Below are 22,402 nucleotides of genomic sequence, written 5' to 3'. Positions count from 1 at the left end.
AAAGGAAGAAGACATTTTATTAAATAACCCATATATTTGAATGAAAGGTAAACTGCCTGAAAAATGAAACTAAGTGAAGACTCTTATACGGCTGAGTTCAGCTGCTTAAACAAAGGTCAAGAATTAGATGATTACAGCATCAAAATAAAGACAAATCAAACCTATGGCACACTGGTTATGTTATTTATACTTACTTATGTAATTTAAGAAATAGTGAAAAGGTCCCAAAACTATTTCCCACAGTCAAACATGTAGACATCAGGTTGTTTGAACAGTTAAAAAAAAAAAACCAAGGTACTGAATGTTTACACATTTATACGTTTTAGCCTGAAGCATGTCTGGCTATACAACTAAGATAACATAAAGAATTTCAAAATGTTTAAATCTTAAGACAGTCAGCTCTGCATTAAAATTTATTTGTTTTAAAAAGAAGGTGTTTAATTAAAACACAAAAAACACAAAAATATTGAAGTGAAGTAAATGTGGTTCACTGTCAGTTCACTATAGATCCATGACAGTTTAGTGAGTTTGTTTCTCAAATATGTTTATTTACATGCTTTATTTGTACATACATGTCACATTGTGAATATGTAAAAGTTGAGTACATGAAAATATACATAAATAAAAAAATCATACTATATATTGTACATTTGCTGTTTTGACAGCTCTAACATCAGAGATATTTACCCATGAATGATTCAATAAACAATTCAATGATGAAACATACTGTAAAATAGTTAAGAACAATGTAACAATTGTACCAAACTGTACTTGTGTAAAGTTTGCAAAAATAATATTTTCACGTTCACTTACAGTGTGAGTTCACTTACAGTAGTGATACTTCTAGTGTTTTTCACCATACGGTACCGGTTCATCTTGACCTGACTCTACTCATGGTTTTTCAGCAGCAGCATTATTCTGATGGCGTGCTGTGTTAAGAGCTGTCTATCATAATATCATTGATACTGTGTCATGCTGAAATTTAACAATATGCATTATTATGTTTGTAAGTAATTAAGTTGTTGGCTACAGAAACTTACAAGCTAACAACGGATTATACTGTCTGCCATTCATCTGCAGCTCTATATCTACGGAAAGTATTGAGGAAGGGGAACTCCATTTGAAAGTCTGATTCACCTAAGTTACTGACACTCCACTCAGAAGATAATCAAGTAAATAGAAAAGTAACAAGACACCTGCAAGAGTTTACTCGATATCAATATCAAAGTTGGACAGTGTATTTTTTTACAAACTTTGGTCTGAACCTATGTTTTTCAATAAATACATCTGAATCTCTAAAGGTCCTGAGTCTGCAATGGGCACAATAGTTAAAGCTTTACATTGTCGCTAGCTTTAACACACTGGTGCTTTTTTAGGGTAATGTCTAAAGAGAAGGTTTCTCCACACTGATCACACCAGTAGGGTTTCTCTCCAGTGTGAATCCGCCTGTGTTTATTTAGACTGCTATTCTCAGTGAAAGTTTTTCCACAGAGTTCACACCAGAAGGGTTTCTCCCCGGTATGAACATGCATGTGTTTTTTTAAGTATGAGTGCAAGGAGAACGTTTTGTCACATTGTTCACACTTGAAAGGTTTTCCTGGAATGTGACTACGCTGATGCCTTTTTAGGGTAATGTTTAAAGAAAAGGTTTTTCCACACTGATCACACCAATACGGTTTCTCTCCGGTGTGAACACGCCGGTGAGTAGCTAGGTTACTCTGGCTGGAGAAGGTACTTCCACACTGGTCACACTGGTATGGTTTCTCTCCAGTGTGAACACGTGTATGCACTTTCAGAGTGTAGGGATCAGCGAAAGCTTTTCCACACTGGTTACACTCGTAAGGTTTCTCACCAGTGTGAATCCGCTGGTGACTTTTCAAGGTATGGGGCATAGAGAAAGTTTTGCCACACTGATCACATTTGTAAGGTTTTACTCCAGTGTGAATAGTCTGGTGGCTTTTCAGGTGACTTTTCCGAGAAAATGTTTTTCCACACTGACCACACTCATAAGGTTTCTCTCCAGTGTGTACACTCCTGTGCTTTTTCAGGTTACTGTGCACTGAGAAACGTTTGCCACACTGATCACACCAATAAGGTTTCTCTCCAGTGTGAACACGCTGGTGCTTTATTAGAGACCCTTTGTCAACGAATGACTTTACACACTGATCACACTGGTAGGGTTTCTCTCCATTATGAATACGCTGATGTACTTTAAGAACACCCTTTTGAGCAAACGTTTTCCCACATGATTCACACCAGTAAGGTTTCTCTCCTGTGTGAACACGGAGGTGGATTTTTAAAGTACTTGGAGTGGCGAAAGCTTTCTCACAATGATCACAGCTATATTGTCTTTCTCCAGTATGAATGAGCTGATGGGATTGTAAATGTGCAACTCTACTGAAGGTTTTCCCACACTGGTCACAGCTGTATGGTCTCTCTCCAGTATGTATACTCTTGTGTTTTTTTAAATTACCTGATGTGGTGAAAGTTGCACCACACTGGTCACAGCTGTATGGTTTCTCTCCAGTGTGAATCAACTGATGAATCTTCAGTTTTGACAGTGCTGTGAAGACTTTGTCACACTGATCACAGTGATGAAACTGCGCTCTCTTTGTTCTTCTCTGTTTCTAAAGTGATAGACAAACAGAAAAAGAGAGTTAGATCTCATAGTGGAGCAAGCTGTAACAAAATAAATCTCAGTTCTCAGCAGACAAGGGCCTCCCCTCTCCTCACTGCAAGTATAACACTGAAAACCAACCAGACAAAAGCTGAGAGACAAATATGCCATTAAAAGCTGATTAATATGTTGAATGACAACTGGAGAGACAAAAGTACACTTTGGCTCACTTGCAAAGCATTGAGACACTAGCTAACAGGCTAGCAAAGCTATTATTAACTTAAGGTTGTGGCACTTCTTGGTGCCATTTTGCCACCTTTAGCTATAGCTATCTGCAAATGTCAGGCACACACTAAATGTGATCTGATGCAATGCAGCTGCAGATGAGGCAGCCAAGGCTGCAGAACGTAAACCACCCCCCACCCCCACCGTTCTCTCCCTCTCTAATTCCCCAGCCCCCCTCCCTAACGGAAATGCAGTCTTTTTCCAACCCCCGAGAAGCACGCTTATTCTTCTCTTATCTATATAACTTAAGAAGCTCTGTGTAGCAAGATTAGTGATTGTAGTTTGTGAGTAGTATCACTCAAGGAAAATTGATAAGATATACAAGCGACTTTCCTCTTCCTGCAACAATGCATTAATAGGAGCAAAATGAGATGTCCCCCAGGTGACGAATAAAGTATAAATAAATAAGACAAGCACAATTTGCTCTCAGAATTTTTTAAAGAGGAACAGCATGAATTAAACAACTTTCACCACATAGAACATGTTGTGAGTCTACTGTAGCTGTTGTGCTGTGGGAACACAGACATTAGTGAGATAATGTAAAGCGAGCGTCACATTAAAAACAGTGATATAAACCTTTGGGGACTTGTTTTCTCACTTTGGACTTCAACTCTTTTAATGACACAAGTATCCTTTGTTCTATGTTATACCTCACTCAGTGTTAACATTTTGATAAAAGTGCATGTTTAAAATAAAACGGATGTTATTTATTAAAGGAAAACATTCTGGATAAAGTTTGACTCGGTCAGATTTTAAAAACTAAAATCAGTAATACATGAAGTGAGTTAATAAGTTACTACAGGAGACTAAGACTAGCTGAGTTTGTCTATGTGCTAAACTTAGCTTCTTAAGCTAACAGGAGTTGGAAGAAAACATTACAAACTTGCCGAAAACGACACAAAGAAGCAGCTTGTTTGACTGAAAGTTGGCAGTGAATCAAGTTATGTATGATGTAAATGTAAAATGATCATTGTTTCAGTCTACTGGTGATACACAGACAACATTCCGCCATTTTCTCCTCCTTCATGTTGCAGAAATACGGAACAACTTTTCACTAGTTAGTGACATTAGTGTCGTCGTGAACGGTTTTCTACAGCTGATCTCATCAACACTGACCTTATGAAGGGAGGAACCACAGGACGAGTCTGTGTTGTTCCTTTTAGCGGTCTTGTTGCTCCGGTGGTCCTGGTTCTGCTTCTCCATTCCTGATAGTGGCTCTGCTGCTTCTCGATCCGGTTCTGAATGAAACCAGCAGCGCGCCACTTGAAATATCACGAGATCTCACAGAGTCTCGCGGGAACTTGCTGCCTCGCTCAGCTCCTCCCTTCTTAGTTACTGTTGCTATGTCTGTGATTGCTGATGCAGCGTTTGTTGAGGATCAGTTTTTTTTATTTCTAACCTGACTTCTGGATTTGTTAGAAAAAAATCTTTAAAATAGTTTTTAAAGGTCCAAAGGTTGATAGTAAACCTTAAATAAAATAATTAAATAAAATACATCAAATAATAATGTTTTTCAGTTGAATCATGAGTTATTTAAAATAGTTACAATGCCATTTAAAGAAAATCCACTGTTATAACAATTTAATAAATGCAATACATTCGTGATGTTTTCAAAATTATTTACTTATTGTGTGATGACAGTATTGACCAAAATAATCCTAATTATGGTTTTGCCATAAACAAAAAGCGCTTTTTACCAGATCAGATAACTAAGCACACTGAACAGTGTGGAAAAAGTTTAAGAATGGCGATAAACAATTGACTTCCTGCCTTCTTTACCCTCAGTGACTCGCTTCCTGCAGCTGCGTGAGATCTGTTTCTTGTTCTGTCTGATTGATTGATTATCTTTGCATTATAATGTAACTTTAGTTGCTTTTTACAGGCTTTGTATGCTAATTGTATGCACTCTTTTCATCTGGACTATCGTTGCATTTGTAGTGATGTGCAAATGAAGCAATGAATCCCCACCAAAGCAAGTTTTGAAGCAGTGGTTCACGGAAAATGGAATGATGTGGCCTTTTCCTACGGTGCCCCACTACTTTAGAATAACCTCCCTGCTGAAATCATGACAGTCCCACTCTGTAGAGGTTTTTAAATCAAAAATCTGTGACGAGATCACAGCATTAATTCAGATATTAACTGTTTGCCTGTCTCTGTCTCTCTCTCTGGTGCTTTTTATCCTTTTTCCTTTTTCCGTACAGTTTCATGGGAGGAGGCTGAATGTTCCAGGTCCTACTGGCTTGTTGCACCAGGAAGCTGCTGGCACACAGCAGGGAGACAACATGCAGTCACTGGGAGGTATGTAAAAATAAATGTTAAATTGTTTCTTATAATGCTCTCTATAAATCATACAAAATTGCTGAGTAGTGAAACAGTTTCCAACTCGGGAATGGCTCTCTATTTTCTACTGTACTATTGGATGATGTAAGTAGAATAAAGATGAACAATGTTTGAACATGAAGACATTACTTATTATACCTGAAATTATTTTTTGCTATTAATTTTACATTGTTACACACAAACTCCCCTGAACATCGCAACATCACAGTTTATTGTATGAGCAAATCAACTCTTCTTCTGCTCCAGTGTCTGGAGTCTATAAAACGTATTTGTTGATTTCTTAGGGATGTTGGCCGACAGTTTTTGTGCCAAGTCCAGTGCAGTGAAAAAAATCCCTGGTTCACGTCTGTCTGAGGACCTTTACTGCATGTCAAACTCCTATATCTTCTCCTGTGTTCCCTTACTAATGCCCTCAAATAAAGCCAAATATTATCTTTGAAAACAAAGTAATCAACCTTGAACTTAACAGTTAGTTCAGGTCTGGTCTTTAACCATTCAAGGAGTTTCATTTTACTGCTTCTGAGCATTTCAGAATCACTTTTATACATGAGATCAACATCGTGCTACAAAACCCAGAGCTTGAGCTTCACAAACCAATGATCTGACATTTTTCTTTACGATTCTCTAGTAGAGAACAGAAGTCATGTTTCCCTCCATTATGGTGGGTTGTCCAGGTCCTCAAGCAGCAAAGCATCCCCACAACCTTACACTGCCACCTCCACACTTGACAAAAGCTGTGATGTTCTTTTTGTGGAAGTCTGCGTTTGGTTTTCAGTTGATCTGATTTTTTTTTGTTATTCAATATGTCCTTCTGCCCACCAAATATATGTAACTATACATATATACTATACTGTATTATTTTAACAGTCACATTTCCAGAAAATCGAACGTCTTATCTGCTTCTCTCATCATCTGAATGTGAGCTGAAGTTTTTGGACTCATAGTGTATCATCAGGTCTGATTGTTTCCTGACTCAACTAAAGCAGCTGAAGGAAGGACTCAGGAAGGATGTGTGTAAGAGCAACTTCAGTATGAAAGAAGGCAAGAGTTACTAAACAGGACAAGGGTTCATAGAAAGGACATGAGTAGGAGATGGGTTCAGGGTCACAGGGTTGTTACGAGTGATAAACACAGACCTGTAGTGAAAATGAATGGTCTAAACAGTCAACCTATGGGGGTAGAGAAGAAGACATTTACATGATTGTGGTGTTTTCTCCATGTCGGCATGTATTAAATTGAGATGGTTCATTTCACTGAGTTCTTCCTTTAAGTCTGCTAAATTTTTACATGATTTAGAAGAAGAGGAGAAATTTCTAAGACGAGTGATACATTTTTTACAACCTTGTGACCCAAGGCCCATTCCTCTACTCATGTCCTTTCTGTGACTCCTTGTCCTATTTAGTATCTTGCATTCTTTCAAACTGACGTTGCTCTATTGACCCACAGAGGAATGACTTTGTTTTCAGACAAATCAACACATCCTTCATTTTCTTTATTTGCTCCATCAACATAAGAGACAAATATGCACATGAACTAATTAACATCAAGTTAATTTAAATCAAACTTCAGATTAGAAACAAACTGCTGCTTTGACAAAAACACAAATCGACTTCTAGTTGTCAGAAAAAAAAAAGGTCAGTTTCTTGAGGCTGAACTTTATCTTAAAAGCAGCAGCTCTTTACAGAACAACACGTCATATGTTTGAACAAAGTTAACAGATACAAACTGATCAGCCAAATAATAAAACCACCAGCTGTTGTAGACTCAGTGTGGGCACTGACCACTCTGTTGATGGTGTTGGTAATTAAATTTAAAAAAGGAAATGTATTAATTTTGAAGAAAAAATTTATATTTATTTATTTGTAAACTGAAAATGTTGTTTTGCCAACTTAGGACAAAGAAAATTAAGTTTAACATGAATTTTCAGGCTACATGAGTAACAATTGTGCTTCTATAAAAGCAGCCAGTAGATTTTGTGAACAAGGTTTAAATGACTTTTAAAGTCACAAATGAATCATCGTACCAGACCTGGTACGATCTAGTGCAATAACAAGCTGAAATTTTCAAGATAATAGACGTTTTTATGTGAGTTTTTGCCTTTAGTTGAATTATTGCTGATGAACAAAGAAAAAGTGTATTAGATATTTTTCAACTGGTGATTTAGATCATAAGATGCAGATAAAGGCGAAGCCTCACGTCACCTCTCTGCTCAGATAATGTGTTGTTAAGTTTTAAATAACACTTATTGCTTCACACAGTGGGTGCGGGCCCTCTGCTCAGGTAGGACTTTATAACACCAATGAGCTCTTGTTCCTCCTCCAGTGTCAAGTCCAGGTAATCCTCCTCGTGGCGAGAGATATCCTCCAACACCTCATTTACCAGGTCATCGTCCTCTAAGGAGAGACCAGTGAAAACTGATTAATTAATTGAATAATCCTCTGAATTATTAAAATGTCTCTTTTCAAAGGCTCACATTACAAAAATAAAAGTCTGGTGATTGTCTGTATTCATGTTCTTTATCAACAATTCTCACGTTCAGACCCAAACCAGTGTTAGTGCATCTCTCCAAAGCCAGTATGACGACTGACCTGTGTTCTGCTTTTTGTTTTCAGACCTAATAATCCTCTTTATTCACAATATGTCACATTATCACCAACAAAACTTGCTTGCTACTCTGCCAAGTGTGCAGAGCAGGTTTCTGTGTCGTGATCATGTTTGAATGAAGCTTCTACAGATGACGTTTTAACAGAGCTGGTGTTTTACCTGTGGAGGTGGAGGAGGTGGTGGGCTCTTCAGAGGAGGGGGAGGAAGTGGAGGGGGAGGTTGACGGTGGGGACACAGGCAGGAGCTCCGAGGGCAGGACGCCACGGTTTTCCAGCAGCAGCTGAGTCGCCGATTGGACGTCTCCCCCCGTCTGTCTCAGAGCCGCTTCAGACGCGTCCCTCTCAAAACCCAAATACAACAACTGCAGAGACACAGAGGACAGAAGTCAGTTCAACGGTAGTGTAAAGACAACATTAAAACTAACAGAAAGCAGGTTTAACGAACTAAACAAAGTTATAGCAGTTACCAAATACCAACGTTTTTTTTATTTAATTTTGGGTCCATTTTAATCCAACTGAACTCAGCTGTTAATGTGTGACATGGATGAACATGAATCTTGTAGCATCAAACCTATAAAACATTTATTGACAGAATATTGACTGACTTTAAAAACAAGTGAGTGAGTGAGTGTACATTTATTTCAGCTATTTAGTGTTCATGTGTAAAACAGCAGCACTTTGTGTTTAAAACTTTAAGTGGCCAAAAGTATTTGACCACGTGACTGACAGGTGTTTCTTGTTTCCCAGGTGTGTCCTCGAACTGAACATGTGTTTGGAGAAACCCCCAAAAACATGACACCTGAAGCAGCCTGTGGTAAAAATCTATAAAAGCCAATCCACGTTGAGCTCATGTTGGACTTCAGGCTTGATGCAGTTATTGTAAGCAAGGAAATGCAAACAAATATTAAATTTACTTAATTTGATAACTCTTCAAACCTTTGCTCAACTCAAAACGTGCGTCATGTAAATACCAGGAAGTGAACTTCACATTTCTTCAATATAATCAATAAGAAGAAACAATAATGACATGAGAACGTCACAGATCATCATCTCATGTCAACCATCACCCAACTGTTTTTATTAACAGTGAATATTTCTCTGGGAACAGATCACTGTCGCTGTCTTTACAATGGTGACACACTGATTCGAATCAGTAACGTGGGTAGCAAATAAATGGGCTGCTACCAACCAGGATTTTTCTTTTCTTCTGGCGTAAATTTCTGAAATTTAATTTGCTCCGTTCTGTGCTATATATGAATGAGTAAATGAAACACCGCGGGGTTTAGGTTTAGCAGGAGGTTTGTACTAGAAAAACTATGAACGAGCAGGTTCACTTCACGGAGCACTAACCTGTATGAATATAACCTTTCTTCTATTTAATTTCAGTCATGTTTACACTCGCATCCACCTCGATATAAGATGAACATGCTAAGTTCGAGGGCGTACCTGCTCCACCTTCTCTGGACTGACTACTCCCTCTGTGTTGTTATTGGTGGCCCGAGCAGCCATACTGGCGTCCAGGAGGATCTGAAGACGACACAGCATCGGAAAAACCATTGTCTATCACAAGACTGCAGATTTATGTACAGGGTTAAGAACAGTTTAGCCTGGAACATGCTTCCTGCAGAGAAGTACATGCAAGCATGTCATCAGTCAACAAGCTGCTGTAGGAGGAGGCTGCTGGCAAGTGGAGCGTCTGATTTTAAATATACAGTTCCTGTATGTAAATGTTGTCCAGCTTGATGTTATGTTATTTTTGGGCTTCATGAATACGTTGCTCATTTTATCATTGTACACGTGCGAAAGAGGTGGAGGAAGAAGGGGTTAGAGTTCTCGCAAACCATGAACACGAGTTGTAAGGAGGACGCCCTAGTGCCACACAGAATTTAACAAACTGAGAAGCACTCGCCAAACGGCCACGTCCAGCTTCAGTGATGCAACTAAACGCCTCCTCTGATAACGAACCTATAAAAACAAAGTGAAGACACACTGAACTACAGAGGATCAGATACTGACTCCACAAGCTTTGTTCATGTCTCCGTCGGCACGGTGCAGAGCTCTGGCAGCATCTCTCCTGGAGTATCCCATTGCTGTAAGGGTGGAGATGTTGTCCATCCTCGTCCTCCTCTTCTGTCTCTCTCTATGCTTCAGGTCCTCCTTCTCCTGAGAAACACAAAACACAAACAGAAGTCTTACACAAGCTAAACCCAGACCTGCATCAACCTTATTCTAAAAGAGTCAGGTTAGGGGTTTATGGGCAACAACATGCTTTACCTAATCACATACCTTTCTGTGGTTGGTAATGTGGACGATGGCGTCCTGCAGGTCTCCCTGACAGGCTCTGAGTGCCAGTCGAGCTTCCCTCTCAGTGAAACCCAGAAGCAGGAGTTGATTCATTTTCTCTGAGTCCAGACACAGGCGACTGTACAGAGACTCCACCTGAAGAAACCAACAGTCTCAATCAAGTCTATATTCACTCAGCTTCATTATACAGGACCACAGGATTTTCCAAACAAAAATCACACAGCATCATTCCACACAACAGAAACATGAGTAGTTACTTTGGACAGTTTGTCTCGAGCCTGAGTGTCGTTTCCTTCCAGGTAGGAGAGGAGACTCTGGAGGAGGTACAGCCGGAGAAACAACACCTGCTCTCTGCCCGTGTTCCCCTGAAAACACAAACACGTGTGTAAAACAACAAACTAACAGCGTTTAGTGTTACAGCTCTGGTCAAAACCAGTTTGTGAACTTGATCTGATTTCTTCCTTGGTTTGGTTTTTATTAAACAAATCCTTGCTACAACAGTATTCTTCTCTCATTGGTTAAATGGATCTGGACCTGAGATCAGACCTTCCCGAACAAACTTTACCAAGGGGGAAATAAAACCACAACAAGAAAAAAACTGGACCAAATAAGAGGTGTAAAGGTGTAGTCTCATGAGTTTCTGTAAATGGTTTCTGACCTTGATCATCATCAGCCTTTCCTGCTGCTCTCCGTAACACTGCAGGAAACATCGCTCCGCTGTCTGCAGTCGACTCTTTGCATCGTCCAGACAGGACAGAGCCTCCAGAGCTCGGTGACACCACACGATGTCCAGCTGTAGGACGGCGTAGTTATCCACTGCTGTGAGCAGAGCCGAGTCACATTTTCTGTAGAGAAATTACATTTCAAACACTTCAGATATGGTCTTCTCTCTGCTGGAAACTTTGTCCAATCTCTTTTTATATTTCTTTGTGAACAAGTCTGAAAAGACTGAGTCAAAAGAGAACTGATAAAAAAAGTCACTAACTTTACTGAAGTAAAGTCTGGACTTGTCCAAGTAGAACTGGTAGTGACTGGACATGTACAGCTACCTGTACAGCAGGCTGCTCTCTTTTTAATATCTCTTATTTATTTCCATTCTGATTTCCATTTTATCCTTTTCAGGAGTTGTGGCACCATTAAGACAAAACACGGCCTATAGTCTCAGTCATATTTACTGATCAACCCTAATACATTTCTAGTGTGATTAAAGATGCAGAAGCAGGAACTGGCCTTTACTCAGAGAAGTTTGTACCTGAACTGCCCATCGGCCTTCAGCAGGTGACACACAGCGTTGTCGTACTGCTTCCTCTTCATCAGAGAGCGACCTTTCTCATGGAAACCCATTGCCAGGATCAGAGCCTGAAAACACCCACAGACTTCAGAGAACATTAAACTGACGTGTGCTCATTTTTTTAAGCCTTTGTTCTGAAATCTTCCAATGTACGTTTTTGTCTCCAAAAGGAAGTCAGCCCTGACAACAACTTTATACGGTGACACAGATGTTATTGTGTTATGGCCCCCTTAAAAATGTTTTCTGTTTCTTTTTGTACATTGGAATTAAGTAAAGAAGAGAACCACACAAGTATCCATTAAAAATGACAAACTAACTAATGACTCTACCTTCCTCTCTTTGTCAGGGATCTTCAGTGGATTTCCCCTCTGGTCAGCAATCTCCAGGAAAGGTGTCGTGATTGGGTCCTCACTGCCGTCTGAACAACACCGACAGAGACGGTTTCACAACTGAATCAGGACTACTTCAGTGTTTTTGTTTTTTTTTTTATTCTTGAGAATGAGCTGTTCAGATGCCAATGTCTTGTCTAAGAATTCCCAGACACATTGCCCTTAAGGTCAATTTATACTTTCTCCATCCACATGTCTGTTACTGAAAGTCTGCAGGATGTCTACATGCAGCCCAAAAATCTGTGTCTGTGACAAGTGGACCGACTGCAGATGTAAATGTAAACTAGATGCTTGTGACATTTATTTCAGTGCCTCTGACACTGACACTGTTCCTTTAAAGCAGTTACACACACGGTTTCTTTTTCAAATTTTTTCCTGTTCAGTAAACAACAACAAACAAACAGCATGATTTGTTTTAGCTCTAGATATCAATCTGCTGCTCATAAAGAAATGGTTGTACCTCTCTCAGACAGGATCTGGAAACCTTTCTGGGTCCTCTGGAGGCTCTTGTCCTGGCTCTTCTTCTTCTCCTCCTTGTTTTTTCTCTCCTCCTCCTCTTTGTGCATCTGCTGTTTCAACTCGTTGTCGGTGACCCTCAGCACCATGATCTTGCTGTGATTCTTCACTCCCTGTTCGTCAAGACGCTTGTCTGACAGGAGAAAAGCACACACAGTGTTTCACTACAGCAAGACAAAGATCCCAACCAGAGATGAGCTCTGAGCCTTATTTTAATCCAAAGTTTCAATGTGTTGGTGAACACAATCATGGAAGAAACAGTCGAACCAACTGATTTGCTCTTAATTTCTTTCTTTGATTAAATATATTTATAATAATTGTACTGTGCAGTAACATCTACATTTGAAGAAAGGTGTTACATACAGGTTTCCTAAAATTTACAGTTTACTTTGACTGTATCTTATTACCTTAGCCCCAGTTTTTAAGAACTGATTTTACAAACCACCAGATGTCAGTGTTGCAGCTAATGAACACTTTCTCATTAATAGTTTTCTCTATAAAACATCAGAAACAATTGAATAATGTCTAGTACCACACGTTCTTCACGTTTGTCTGACCAAAGTTCATTTTATTGTAACATAAACAACATTTTTATCACAGCTCAGAAGCTGCAACCACTATTTGGGGAGTTTAATCAATTACATCTTTGATCACCACCTAAAAAAGCTGGACCCACAGAACATTTGGCTTCTGTGTCCCTAAATAAGAACTGATTGACTGTTGATGACAGATAATAGATTTATGAATCAGATCATTATTTCAGTGTTTGTGTGAACTCACCTGGACACAGAGTTTTCCCACTGAGGATCAGTCTGATGTATCTGAGGCCGTGCTCCTCCCCAATCCTTCAGCAGAAAAACAAACACACTCACTGAGTTAGTTTAACTCTCACACAAAGGCTGCAATGATTTTTATTTTATATCAACTGATCACATAATTCTACTGTATGATGAATAATAAATACTTGGACATTGGAACAATGAAATATTTGACTTTATGTGGTTTAAAGATCCATCTCTGACATTTACAGAGCTCATTGGAATTTGCATTTTATATTAGATGATCAATTAGCATAAAACTTAATTGGACAAATAATCACAGGGTTTCATTGACTAAATTAACTACATTGGCAGTAGTAGTAGTAGTAGTAGACTCTAAAGACTGCAGGCTACCAACCAGCTGGTGTGGCATTTCTGCCTCTGTGGATGAGGTGCAGGGATGAGTGTGTGTGTTTGTGTGTGTGTGTGTGTGTACCTGTCCACCAGCTCCTGAACCAACACGTCCAGCCTCGTCTCCATGTAGTTCTTTGTCTTCAGATCCTAAGAAAAAGGAAACATGTTTTACTTCACTTTACCCAGTGAGATTAAAGTATAACAAGCATGACGAAGCCTCAACATGGACACTGAGCTCTGCCTCAGATCTCACCCTGTTAAATAGGAACTGGTCAACATTAACCCCTTGTTAATAATGTTATCTCTTAACCATTTATGTATTTATGTAGCTTTTAAATATAATGTATTTTATACTTTTGTCTGTCAGTGATGTTGATTACGTTATATGTTGTTGTTGATATCTGTTATATATGAAGCAGTGAACGGGTGACAAACACTGGGTTTTCTCTGTGTTTCTACCTTCCTGGCATCTCTGGGCAGCAGCAGCTCCAGCGACGCCACGTTTGTTTCTCTGAATGTCTTGTTTCCTTTCCCTCGATTCACCGCCTGAACTCTGATGGACTCCAGAGCGACCCCCACCTCCGGCACTGACAGAGACACCTGAGGGGCGTAGCGCTCTGCCAGCTCCTGATGATTAAAAACAAAAGTAAATGTAAAGTAAGTCAATGTTTTCCTCATTACATTATAATAACTAATGTCACATTTCTACATAGATTCTTTATGTATTTACACAGGACGGTAACTTTACCATAATTAGTCATAATTTAACTACTTACTTATTGTAGATATAAATAATGTTTTTTAAAGAAAATTTTTAGCACAGTGCAATTCTGTTCAGTATTACCCAGAATTCTTTGGTATGTTGGTGCTACCTGTTAATTCTTAAACCCACGTGTAACATTTAATATCGCACTACATTTTTAAAGTAACCTGATGGTGACACATAAGTGTATCTCACTAAACCACTGTTAGTGATGTGTGTCTGAGCTGACCTGCATCTGCTGCTGTCCCGGCTGGTTGTTGTCGCTGGTGTACGGAGGATTCCACAGCTGGATTTTCTCCTGCTTCAGCAGGTTCTTCAGCTTCGCCTCTGTGTTCTGCTCCTCCATCGCCTCTGAAAACGACAGAGAGAGAGAACAAGAAAGCAGACAAGGAGAAAGTGAAAGTGTTGGACGGTTGGAGGAATTCCCCTGGAGTGTTGTTTGGTTACTCATCAAAGCTCAAAGAACCTGTACCAGAACTTAACTGAGTTGTACATTTTAAATAGAACAAACTCAAATTAGGACTCAAACATAAATAGAGACGGTTCTGCAAATTATTTAAAAATTATTATTATTTTTTATAAAAGTATTTCTGTCCTTAACAACTTAAGGCTCACAACATAATTCAAATAAGTACACAAACACGAAGACTTTGAGCTACGTAGGCTCAGTTTCATGAGTTGCTGCGATGTTGAGTGTGTAACTTGATCAAATTCTAACATGACTCAAGTAAGAGCAGGAGTCTCAGTGTTGCCACTGTAGCATGAAACAATAAGAAAAAGCTGATCCCTGTTTGATTAACTTCAGCTCAAATTAACAACCAATTCATTGAAGTTGTAGCTGATTCATCTCTTCATTCAGAGAGAAACACGTGTCTCACACTTGGATTTACTTTATCCTGTTCTTTGAACTTTATATAAAATAAAAGCATCAGATTTTAAGCACTTGTTCAAATCTTTTGTGAAGTAACAGCAGCTTAAAAACGTTAAAAAGAGCAAAAAATAAATGTGCTTCTGTAACTGTCATGTAAAGTACAGTATAATGTCTGTCTCTGAGGTGTAGAAGTATAAAGTACTATAAAATGGAAGTGAAAGTATTTGTCTGACTACTCAATTGAGTAATTCTCAGATTCATCCTGAAAGTTACAAAGATGAAACAAACTACTAGAGACGTGTCTTTGTTTAGAGCTCGACTCACACAGGTAGATATTAAAACACACCTGTCTGATATTTGAACTGAGTTTAAACCAGGTAACATGAACTAACCTGTGACTCGTGTACAACACAAACAGGTGACAGTAAGAAACACAGAGAAAGCTACAGTCACTAATCGACTGTCACTTTAGACTGTGATATTAACTAATGTTAACTTGTCTATTAACGTGTAATTAGAGACATTAAGTTGACCTTTATGTTCAGTAACACTCGTTTCCTCAGTAGTGAAACCAGTGTGCACAGCTCAGTTAGCTGTTTATGACCACAGCTGCTAGCTCCAAACAAAACACGTTTGTTTTCTGGTTTTATTCTTTAAATATGTCAAAACGTGTTGTTAAATGTTTCGTGACTTACCTCGATGTCAGAGACCACGGTGACAAAGTGTCTCCTGGTCACAAATGTCTGTTAAACCTCGGTTTAAACTCCACTTCTGCTCAGTGACGATGGTGTTTGGTCGTTTTGTTTGTTTCTGGAAAGAGGAGAGTAACAGAGGAGTGAGGTCTCACTCTGAGCACGTTTCGGAATCCAGTTAACACAACTTACGTCCATCTTGATCAAACCAACATATCGCCGCACGTCGCAGCGAACAGAGAATGGTGTCGTGAAAATAGACGATCTTTGATTTTCTACGGTGCCATACGAGGCTCAAATGTCAAATGCTTTTTTTTTTTAAGGAACGCAAAGGTAAATAAAACTAAACTAAATAATATAAAGCTTACTGAATAATCACATTTATATGTAGCCTACTGCAACCAAAAATAGAATGGATGGATTTTATTAGGTATTATTGTAATTGATTTATTGAATGATTTTTTTTATCTCTGTGTCAGTGGAAAAAGTAGAAGACGACTACAGTTCTCTAATTTAAACTTTTATTTTGAAGTGAATATGATGAATGAATGATGTATGAAACAATAACAGGCACATATATCCCATCAAAGTGCTTCTGTAAAATAAGTGCTATATAGAAAAATTAGTAATTGCATTCAAAGTACATTCTTTACAATTTCTTGTATTTTTTATTTAATACAGCAGAAGGAGAGATCAAAAAGTCGACTCACTGAATGTTTTACTACCTAAGAAATGCTCACTGTTCGGTCTCTGAAATACAAAAGAGAGATTTGTTTTTGTTTAACAATTATTTTCTAGTTTTCACTATCTTTAACAAAGGTGCAATTACCACTGTGAACGTTCATCACATTTCCATTTTCTCATTTCAACAATTGTAGAAAGCATTGCAGACACTTTGGGCTTCAGTTGAAACCAGTGGTTCCAGACATAAGGCTCCATTCCCCATGAAAAAAAAAAAAACATCTGGCTTTTCACCAACTGTAATATTTAGTTGCAGTGAAGGGTAATTTTAGACACTGAAAACACATATTTGTGATGAAACATTCCCACAAGGTGACTTGTATTGAAAAAGTTTCCACAGATTTAAACTTTTTCACACGAGCAAAATCTGAGATCCATTCTTTGAGGAAGACCAATGGATAATGTCTGAAATCTCAGAGCAACAGAAAAGTAAAAGTAAGTAATTGTCACTTTTTAATAAAACTAAAAATGTTTGCCTCTTTAGGGCTCTGAAAACTGTTCAAACAAACTAGGCTTAAGGTCAGGAACCACTAGAGTCCAAACTGTCTTCTTTCATTAATTTACCCATTATATTATTATTTCTTGTCATTATTGGGCTGATATTACGTAGTCTGATCCATCACCAGTTTAACTGATTCTGTAACAGATATCCAGACCCATTCCAAACATAAAGAATATGAAGTGTAGAAGTTGAAGCTAAATAACATAGAGTCAAGCCAAGTCAATTTAAATCCACCTGAAAGATCATTGTTCACTTTAGAAATATAGTTTAACAAAACAATTGTAACTCAAAGTCTACTTCAAGGTCCAAGGTCCACCATAAGGACTTCATCTGAAAACACAAACATCAAACTAAAATTGACAATTTTAACCTGACATTACAAAATATTGACAACTGAACGGTTCCACTTGGTGATGAAGATTGTGAAAACAGCTGAAAGCTCTGAAAAGTTACAGGTAAAGGATTCTATTGTCAAACAAAATGTTTCTGGTGGTTTCTAGATTTAAACAAGATCGGGGTTTGGAGTCACTTTGACCTTCCATGATCCAACTAACTAAAAACAACGGAAGTAACCTAAAAGAATAACAGGATGTTACTTATGTTCTGAGAGAGGAAGATAAGGTTCTGTAACATCAGTCATTTGTTCCGTAGCAGGCTGAAGGTGACTACAATGACTCAAGTCTCTTAAAAGGACGAGTACATTCCCAGCCTCCTGGCGGCCTCAGAGATACGTGGGGTCTTCCTGTTGGGGAAGGGGTAGTAGTCCTGGTTATGCTGGACCCCTGTGGACGAGCCCTCCCCCCTACACTCAGCTGCCTGGTGAACCTGTTTGCTGCAGGTGAGAACTTCCTGGAGCCCCTCTGAGTTGGAGTGCTGTTGGTCTGCAGGACACCACTGCTGGATTTAGTATCTGCAGAACGGGTCTCTTTCAGGTCTTCGTGCTGGTTGGTGTTGGAGCTGCAGGGTGAGCTGGCAATGGAGGCAACAGGTGTAGAGCTTTCATCAGAGCTGGTCCAAGAGCCAGGGACAGAACCCTCCTGAGAAAGAGTGTTGGAGCTGCAGACTGAATCCTCGTTAGACGAACTGAAGGAGCCATCTGGAGGACCTCTGGATTGTTGCTCTGAAGGACTCAAGGATCCAGTGACAGAAACCTGGGCTGGATCCACCTCAGAGCTGCTGAAGCAATCTCCTGTGGAACTCTCCGAGTCTGGATCCTCTCTGGACCTGCATGCATCGTAGTGGTTCTCCTGTTCTCTGCAGCTGCTAAGTGAATCTCGTGTCGAGTCCATTGAGAGTTTTCTGGACCTGGACTCCTGCTGGGAGCTGCCAGTCTCCAAAGAACAAGACTCTGAACATCTGTAAAGAGAATACAGTCTGACAAAAACCTCCTTACACCTTGTTAGTTTTTCTCTGCTGCTGATTAAATGTATCTAGTCTGGACCCATGGGACTCTCTAATATTTACAGGGTCTGTAAGACGTAATTGTGATGGTTTCTTAAATAAAACACAGTAAATTAAAATATTTTAGGTGCTTATCGTGCTCGTGAAGTTCAACCTGAACTGGAACTGACCTGGAGGAACTGTCAATGCTAGTGTTTGTTTCTGGGGAGGAAACTGGGAGCTGGACAGCTACAACGGTGTGGGACCGCCGGTGGTGGTCCAGGTGGACGTGCCAGGGGTCGTAGGCTGTCGGGTCAGGGTCAAAGATTATGGTTGGCAGCAACGGTGTCAAATCCTGAGTGACGGGGACGATGCTGACAGCGTCCGATAGCTCCTCTGACACTAGAGAGACAGAAATCTTTTAAAATTTTAATTACTCATTACTTATTTTAAATAACACATGAACCATTTGATTGCAAAACTCAACAGTAGTGCTTTTATTTTGAAGCCCGCAGTAGGAAGTCCGTGTTTTATGCAGGTAAACTTGACGTTTCCTTTAACAGAAAACTGAGCGCATTTCACCGAGTTTAAAACCAACACTTAGTCCTGGAAACTAAACGTTTTTCTCCACAGACGTTTCACCTTTTCACCAACATTTTCACGTTTTCTGTCTAAAACTAATCCGTTTCCGGTTTAACAAACGCGCTCACAGAGACATGCGTCAGATTCCTCCGCAGGAAAACAAACAGTTTCCGCTCACCTGTCCTGAAGAGAAGCACCTGGGTTTGTTTCCTCTGTTTCTCCCTGCTGCTCCTGTACTGTTCTCTGAGCAGAGAAATGTCCATGTTCCTCCTGCTGCTCTCTGCCTCTCCTCCTCCTCCTCCTCCTCCTCCTCCTCCTGCTGGTTCCTCCTCTGGCAGCAGCCGCTCCTTCTTCCTGATCCCTGCACGACACACAGGACACACGGTGACCTCTGACCCGCACACACACGCACACACTGTCTGAAATATAAACACAAGTCTACTAGTTCAATGACCATTAACAGAGCAGCTGATGATCCAGATTCTGTTTAAAGGTGGGCGAAGATTTATTTAATCACTGAGACCAAAACCTCTTTGTCCTGGGACCTGAGACCTGGGAACAAACTACACATACACAGTAAATACAGACAAATTAAGAACAGATCAGTACAAACACACACACACACACACACACACACTAATTAAAACTACTGTAACTAATGTTTTTACTGCTCTAACCTGAGTTTTAAATGAGCGACTCTGAGGCTGCTGCACGTCAGTCCAGATCAGTCCAGTGCTACAGAAACTAGTCTGTCCCAGTTCACAGCTGGTATGAGGAACTTTAAAAAGCAGTTTTGCCAAGAATGTATTTCATTTAAGATTTTTCACTGCTTCCTGTTGGTAGGTACTCTGCAGTATTGGAAAGTATCTGCAGTATTTTACAGTAAGTAGCCTACTGTAATAAAGTACCTTTACACCATTCATTTGATAAGTGTAGATATTTATGTGTTTATGTGAAGTTGTTGTTAAACGTGTGTCAGTGTCTTTCTTTCAATCAGCTTGTCTTCATCTCATTCACTAAATATAGTTTTATTACTGTGATAAGATAAATTCACAGTCACATTGTAAAAGACATCTGGCTGCATTTCATGTTCATATTGTTTCACTTCTGTTTCATTGAAGTCTGTAAACCCCTGCCTTCACATTTTATTTGTAATAAATCAAATGATTGTTTGTGTAGTGGATTATTAGATTTTCCATGAATCATGCAGCAGAATCACACAGGTTGTAGGTTACTGTTTGTGGCTTCGGATAAATGAAATGCTGAACTGTGAAAGGCAAAACAGGTCAACATTAGTGTAATTCACAGTACACCACTGTGTGTACAGTACACAATACAAACAGCAGACAAATACTCAGGAAGTAGTGGTTCAACTTTCTCATGATCACAATTAATTAGAAAAAAAAAATTGGCAACTAACAAGTTACTCAATGTTATAGAAATCCTATAAACAATTATATTTCTGTGTTTATTTTACATGGTTTATTAACTGACACAGACTGATGATATCATGCTTATTTCAGGGCACAGCATTTATATACCTCATACATTATTTATTTATTATTAAACATACTGTGGTGCTTGAAAGTCTTTGAACACTGTTTGTGCTTAAATGTGACCTAAAACAAGATCATATGGAAAAAACGAATAAAATGAACCCAAGCAAACAGGTAAAACGAAACATAACTTATATATAACATATTATTTAATTCATTTATTGTGGAAAATGATCTTGAATGAATTAATCATCAATATTTGAGTCTGAAAAATGTAAGTGAACCTTTGTTTTTAGTCACTTGTTCCCAGCCCTAGATTTTAGCTCCTCTGAGTGTGTTCTGATTAAGTTCATTTCTTAATCTTGATATTACTCTTGCTTTAAACATGTGTGAAAATTTAGGTAACCTTTCTACATAAATAGAAAATAACATGGCTGTAAATATGTATGTATCATTCACATGCTGACTTTGTGCAACAGGTGTGTGACGTGTACTTTAAGTGTGTGATGTGTGAAAACTGTAAATACTATAAGTTGTAAACGTGTGCTGGTTTTACCCTCCAGCAGCTCCCTGCAGAGAGCCTCACAGCAGCAGCAGCAGGACATCCTGTTGGCAGCAGCAGCAGCAGTAACACACCTGCTGCAGGTGTTTTATTCCCCTCAATAAAAACCAGCTCCTGCAGCACATGGAAGGATGCGTTTAAGGTCCTGCCTGGAAGCTCCGACAAACCAAAAGCTGCAGCTAAAATCCATCAGAGTGGACCCAGAGTGTTACATTGCATGTAAAACTTCCAGAGAAGAGTGTGTGTGCTGTTTGTCGACAGGAAGCTGCACTGGTGGAAACACACACGCAGCTCGCATCAGTCTCTGACTTTGATTGGTGTGTAAACAGTGGAGGACAATGTGCAGCGTCGACCTTTCCGTTCCACAATCACACCGGTGTGTTGACAGGAGAGCAGAACAAACAGCTTCACGATTACTCACACCTTCAACAGCATTATATAACAGGAACAGACGCTCACCTGTGCACAGGTAAACCAGGGAAAAACTGAGTGTGACATGGGCAATAAATTACTCAGTTACTATCTGAACAAAGAGAATTACACAGAAAGGATCCAGATTGCAGTGAAAGTCTGGATCAGCAACGTCTGCATGAAAACCAGGACCAGTGATGAACACAGCAGAACCACCAGAACCACATGGACAGTTTTTAATCTACACATTAGTTGACAGGGATTTTCCTGCAGTTCACCGTAACATATTGAACATTTCTATTCATTTAAACTGAGTAAAGCTCCTTCACTTTATTAAGATGTGATTTCTGACTGGGTCGCTGGTCAAAGTTCAGTGTCTCTTTAAATATTTAACCCTTTCTCCTCCTCCCTGTGGTTCTTTCCTCCTCATGGCCGCCGCTCAGGTCTCTCCTCCACCTCCTCCACCTCCCTCCACCTCCTCCTCCTCTCTACCTGGGCTTTGACTTCAGCACCCAGCAGGTAAACCCGCACCTCACCTGTCCGTCGTTCACCTGCTTGACGTTTGGTTTGGTTTGATGACGTGTGTCACGTCGAGGCTGCGCGAGCGTGGCGTGCAGGAGAGACGGCTTACCGCGCATGAGCGGAAGAAGCAGTCGGCGGGTGTTTGTTTGTTTGTTTATTTGTTTGTTCTGCACAGTTTTATTAATTTAAAGTGTGATGATGATGATGATGATGACGGCGAGTGTGAGGTTTAATCTGAGTTTCCAGCTGCTGTCACACACTGAACCGGGTCTGTGCTGGACTCTGGACTCGCAGTGCAGACAGTCACTGAGTACACATGCAGTACTCAGAGTACTGGGAGAAGTAACAACAGTATTCAAACAG

General features: G+C 39.6%; 5 protein-coding genes across 10 annotated transcripts in view; 2 read left to right on the top strand and 3 right to left on the bottom strand.

Moving 5' to 3' along the window:
- The window catches only part of LOC113163505, a 1,294,879-nt gene that overhangs the window by 101,145 nt on the left and 1,171,332 nt on the right, over positions 1–22,402 (top strand). The gene's annotated exons all lie outside the window — the stretch shown is intronic.
- LOC113163522 (NACHT, LRR and PYD domains-containing protein 12-like) overlaps positions 1–22,402 on the top strand; it is a 428,332-nt gene that overhangs the window by 25,972 nt on the left and 379,958 nt on the right. The gene's annotated exons all lie outside the window — the stretch shown is intronic.
- Positions 619–4,137, bottom strand: LOC113163556 (zinc finger protein 665-like). Its single transcript, XM_026362297.2, has 2 exons — positions 4,019–4,137; positions 619–2,627 (listed from the first exon to the last, which is right to left on the bottom strand). Exons 1-2 carry the CDS (start codon positions 4,103–4,105, stop codon positions 1,329–1,331), a joined length of 1,386 nt encoding a protein of 461 aa, XP_026218082.2. The 5' UTR covers positions 4,106–4,137; the 3' UTR covers positions 619–1,328.
- Positions 6,714–15,944, bottom strand: LOC113163534 (NEDD8 ultimate buster 1-like). 2 transcript variants are annotated; one of them, XM_026362272.1, is made up of 15 exons: positions 15,847–15,944; positions 14,510–14,631; positions 13,977–14,144; positions 13,600–13,664; positions 13,126–13,190; positions 12,290–12,478; positions 11,770–11,858; positions 11,402–11,508; positions 10,808–10,994; positions 10,407–10,514; positions 10,132–10,284; positions 9,862–10,008; positions 9,292–9,372; positions 8,006–8,207; positions 6,714–7,635 (listed from the first exon to the last, which is right to left on the bottom strand). In XM_026362272.1, the coding sequence occupies exons 2-15, from the start codon at positions 14,624–14,626 to the stop codon at positions 7,493–7,495; spliced, it is 1,821 nt and encodes a 606-aa protein (XP_026218057.1). In that variant the 5' UTR covers positions 14,627–14,631; positions 15,847–15,944; the 3' UTR covers positions 6,714–7,492. The 2 variants fall into 2 exon arrangements, with proteins under 2 accessions (XP_026218057.1, XP_026218058.1); XM_026362273.1 differs by lacking the exon at positions 9,292–9,372.
- LOC113163560 (putative protein TPRXL) lies at positions 17,572–21,374 on the bottom strand. Of its 5 annotated transcripts, none has more exons than XM_026362305.1 (4): positions 21,101–21,374; positions 19,227–19,409; positions 18,658–18,868; positions 17,572–18,442 (listed from the first exon to the last, which is right to left on the bottom strand). In XM_026362305.1, exons 1-4 carry the CDS (start codon positions 21,147–21,149, stop codon positions 17,752–17,754), a joined length of 1,134 nt encoding a protein of 377 aa, XP_026218090.1. In that variant the 5' UTR covers positions 21,150–21,374; the 3' UTR covers positions 17,572–17,751. The 5 variants fall into 5 exon arrangements, with proteins under 5 accessions (XP_026218090.1, XP_026218089.1, XP_026218092.1 ...); XM_026362304.1 differs by lacking the exon at positions 21,101–21,374 and adding an exon at positions 19,726–19,940 and having other exon boundaries at positions 18,658–18,884; positions 19,227–19,611; XM_026362307.1 differs by lacking the exon at positions 21,101–21,374 and adding an exon at positions 19,726–19,902.

The sequence above is a fragment of the Anabas testudineus genome, chromosome 2 (assembly GCF_900324465.2).
Source record: "Anabas testudineus chromosome 2, fAnaTes1.2, whole genome shotgun sequence".
In the NCBI taxonomy this organism is placed as follows: domain Eukaryota; kingdom Metazoa; phylum Chordata; class Actinopteri; order Anabantiformes; family Anabantidae; genus Anabas; species Anabas testudineus.
This window is presented reverse-complemented; position numbering and strand designations above follow the sequence as displayed.

Excerpts from the sequence above, each read along its gene's own strand:
- LOC113163556 (XM_026362297.2), bottom strand. The coding sequence starts at position 4,105 with ATGGAGAAGCAGAACCAGGACCACCGGAGCAACAAGACCGCTAAAAGG. Across the intron at positions 2,628-4,018 it reads GTGGTTCCTCCCTTCATAAG|AAACAGAGAAGAACAAAGAG; the intron begins GTCAGTGTTGAT and ends CTATCACTTTAG.
- LOC113163534 (XM_026362272.1), bottom strand. The coding sequence starts at position 14,626 with ATGGAGGAGCAGAACACAGAGGCGAAGCTGAAGAACCTGCTGAAGCAG. Across the intron at positions 13,191-13,599 it reads GTTCAGGAGCTGGTGGACAG|GATTGGGGAGGAGCACGGCC; the intron begins GTACACACACAC and ends TTTCTGCTGAAG. Across the intron at positions 8,208-9,291 it reads GTCCAGAGAAGGTGGAGCAG|TTGTTGTATTTGGGTTTTGA; the intron begins GTACGCCCTCGA and ends GTGTCTCTGCAG.
- LOC113163560 (XM_026362304.1), bottom strand. The coding sequence starts at position 19,505 with ATGGTCATTGAACTAGTAGACTTGTGTTTATATTTCAGACAGTGTGTG. Across the intron at positions 18,885-19,226 it reads GGTGCTTCTCTTCAGGACAG|ATTTCTGTCTCTCTAGTGTC; the intron begins GTGAGCGGAAAC and ends AAATTTTAAAAG. Across the intron at positions 18,443-18,657 it reads AGCATTGACAGTTCCTCCAG|ATGTTCAGAGTCTTGTTCTT; the intron begins GTCAGTTCCAGT and ends TTCTCTTTACAG.